Source organism: Penaeus japonicus, unplaced genomic scaffold, assembly GCF_977035675.1.
Source record: "Penaeus japonicus unplaced genomic scaffold, GWHDUDI00000001_assembly GWHDUDI00000001, whole genome shotgun sequence".
In the NCBI taxonomy this organism is placed as follows: domain Eukaryota; kingdom Metazoa; phylum Arthropoda; class Malacostraca; order Decapoda; family Penaeidae; genus Penaeus; species Penaeus japonicus.
The window spans coordinates 24,034,804-24,037,303 of NW_028234403.1; the positions used below are offsets into that span (position 1 = coordinate 24,034,804).

The window sequence follows — 2,500 nt, forward strand, 5'->3', positions numbered from 1 at the left end:
GCTTAAACTCGCGTGTCATCAAAACCAGTTATCAATCATACGAAAGCCGCATGAAGTGTTTACAATTAATACGATATACTGTACATCTACACATCCAGCCGTCAGGGGCAAAAAAGACTTGTTTGACATGAGCAAAGACATGATGGCGTCGGGTGATCAGAGGGCGCTGGGGCATCGCTTCGTCCTCCTTCCTTTTATTATTCCCGCGAGAGGAGGAAGCAAAAAGGAAGGAACAGGAAGTGTCGGTTTGGAATCAGCTCCCTTCAAGAATAGAATCGGAATTCGCTCTGTGCGCTTAGTGGTGAACTTTGAAGTTGCTTATTGTACATATGAATAAAAATGATGACATTCACATCGACTCGATTTGCAAGAGGAGCAGATACACAGGGGAACAAGGTACCAGCGAGTTTGTGGAGACGGGGCTGTGACAAGTACCGGTCGGCCGTGCTCACTATCGCTAACACACTAGCGATTGCAGGCCGTGTGGACCGTCCTCCTCTTATGCGCTGCGTCTACAGGTTCACAATATATTTTTTTGTTTTTGTTTACAGATGAGGTTTTCGGCGCCCTTCTTCGAAGGGTCGTCCTTAAGAATGTTCAACGTCAGCGTCAGGAAACACTGAGGTCGTGTTAAATACTATATATATATCTATGGGAACACTGGAATATACGCTGATCAGCCGCAACCTCAAGGGTCGACAGACCGCCACAAGTAAGTGCAACACTCACATATTTATAGTAATAATAAATAGACTGGCAATATAAAGAACTTTTTCTTAATTCATTACGCATGGCGAGTCACTGCCCGGGTCCTGCGACCTGGTCCGTTTCCACTACGTCAGGACAGAAGTTCTCGGCAAGGTCTCGCACCATCGACTACGGACTACGGGTTCACTTCGGGTCACTCAGGCCAACACCCGCAATCACTGTCACTGAAAGAGTTTCCCGTAACACTGGTTATATCCTCCTGACGTCACCGCCGTCGTGCGGCTGCTGCGCCTTCTTGTTACTCGACTCTGAGGCCGAGGTGGCGCGGCACACCTCGTCGTGGCACCGCGTGGCACTCGGGCGCCTAGAAGAGTTCTCGGTACAAGTGATTCGTCCGTTCGTCGTCTCCGGCTGCCGCGCCCTCACGCGCGCCCTCATCCTTGTCGTCCTCTGGGCGAACGGCGCCGCTGGGATCTCCTGCTGGAGGGGCAGGGTCGTAGAACATGTCGTCCCCTTGGTCGTCCTGGCTGCACGAGTGCTCGTCGAGACTGTAGGTGTCGTCCTCGTCGTCCTCGCTGACCATGCCGGCGGGAAGCGGCCGCGGGGAGCCGCCCTCGGGCCCGCCCAGGAGGGGGCAGGCGGATGGGGCGGCGTCCCTGCCCATCATCATAGCGATCGACAGCTGGCCGTTGGGCAGCGAGGGCGAGGCGAGGTCGTGGGCGTGTGGCCGCGGGAGGGCTTGCTGGAGAGACATGAGCGCGGGCGTGGGCGGCATCAGCATGTGGGTGGGCGGGATGTGCAAGTGGCCTTCATGGTCTCCCAGGGATAGGTGTCAGAACATCTGCTGGTACGACACCTGGGAACTGTTGCCCTCGTCGGGGCTCATGGCTGAGGGCGGGACGGTGGGCGTGTCGGGGTAGTCGCCCACAGAGCCCTCGCCCGCCGGCCCCTCGCCCAGCCCGCCCTCGCCGCCCCCGCCGGCCAGCGCCTTCGGGTCTTTCGAGATCATGTTCCGCCGCCATTTCGCTCGGGCGTTCTGGAACCACACCTGAGGGCAGAGAAACAGCAATAAGTCAGTGAGGCGATCAACAAGAAATTAATCCACAAACAGATCCAATGAAGGAAAAAAAAGTATAATAATGGAATGGATCAATCAAAAGAGTAAAACATTAATAAGAGACATAAAACAGACCACAAGAGCCCCCCCCCCCCCCCGAAAATCCTTCATTCCAATAGGAAACCCTCCGACAGGCCAAGAGGAAGGCGCGGACAAGACCGCCGCCACGCCACGCCACGCCACGCCGACACACTGACAGGAATGCGGTGACAGCTATAAAAATAAAGAAGCAGATGTCCGAGCCGATGAACAAGAGATCTCTTCTCACAGCAGCAGCATCTCGAGATCAACGGAAGACCTCAACCATGGGACCTTTCTCAACCCCCTCTTGGCTGTCCTTCTTTCCTCTTTCTTAGCTTCCTTTAGCCTCTTCCCACTCACTCTTCTTCCTTCTTTTTCCGCCTGCTGTATATCCCTTTCATTCTCTTTCTCTCTCTGTATGCATGCATATGTATATATATATATATATATATATATATATATATATATATATATATATATACATATATATACATACATATATACATATATATATGTATATCTATATATATATGTATTATATATGTATATGTATATATATATATGATACATATATATATGTATATATATATATATATATATATATATATATATATATATGTGTGTGTGTGTGTGTGTGTGTGTGTGTGTGTGTGT

The 2,500-nt window shown here is 50.9% G+C and overlaps 1 protein-coding gene across 1 annotated transcript in view; it reads right to left on the reverse strand.

Annotated features, from left to right (window-relative positions):
- Positions 1 to 1,521: 1,521 nt before the first annotated feature.
- The window catches only part of LOC122258942 (LIM/homeobox protein Lhx9), a 117,376-nt gene continuing 116,397 nt past the window's right edge, over positions 1,522 to 2,500 (reverse strand). The window contains exon 7 of the mRNA XM_043025249.2: positions 1,522 to 1,756. Within this exon, the coding sequence (XP_042881183.1) occupies positions 1,541 to 1,756 (216 nt within the window). The 3' untranslated portion in view covers positions 1,522 to 1,540. The remainder of the gene's footprint in view (positions 1,757 to 2,500) is intronic.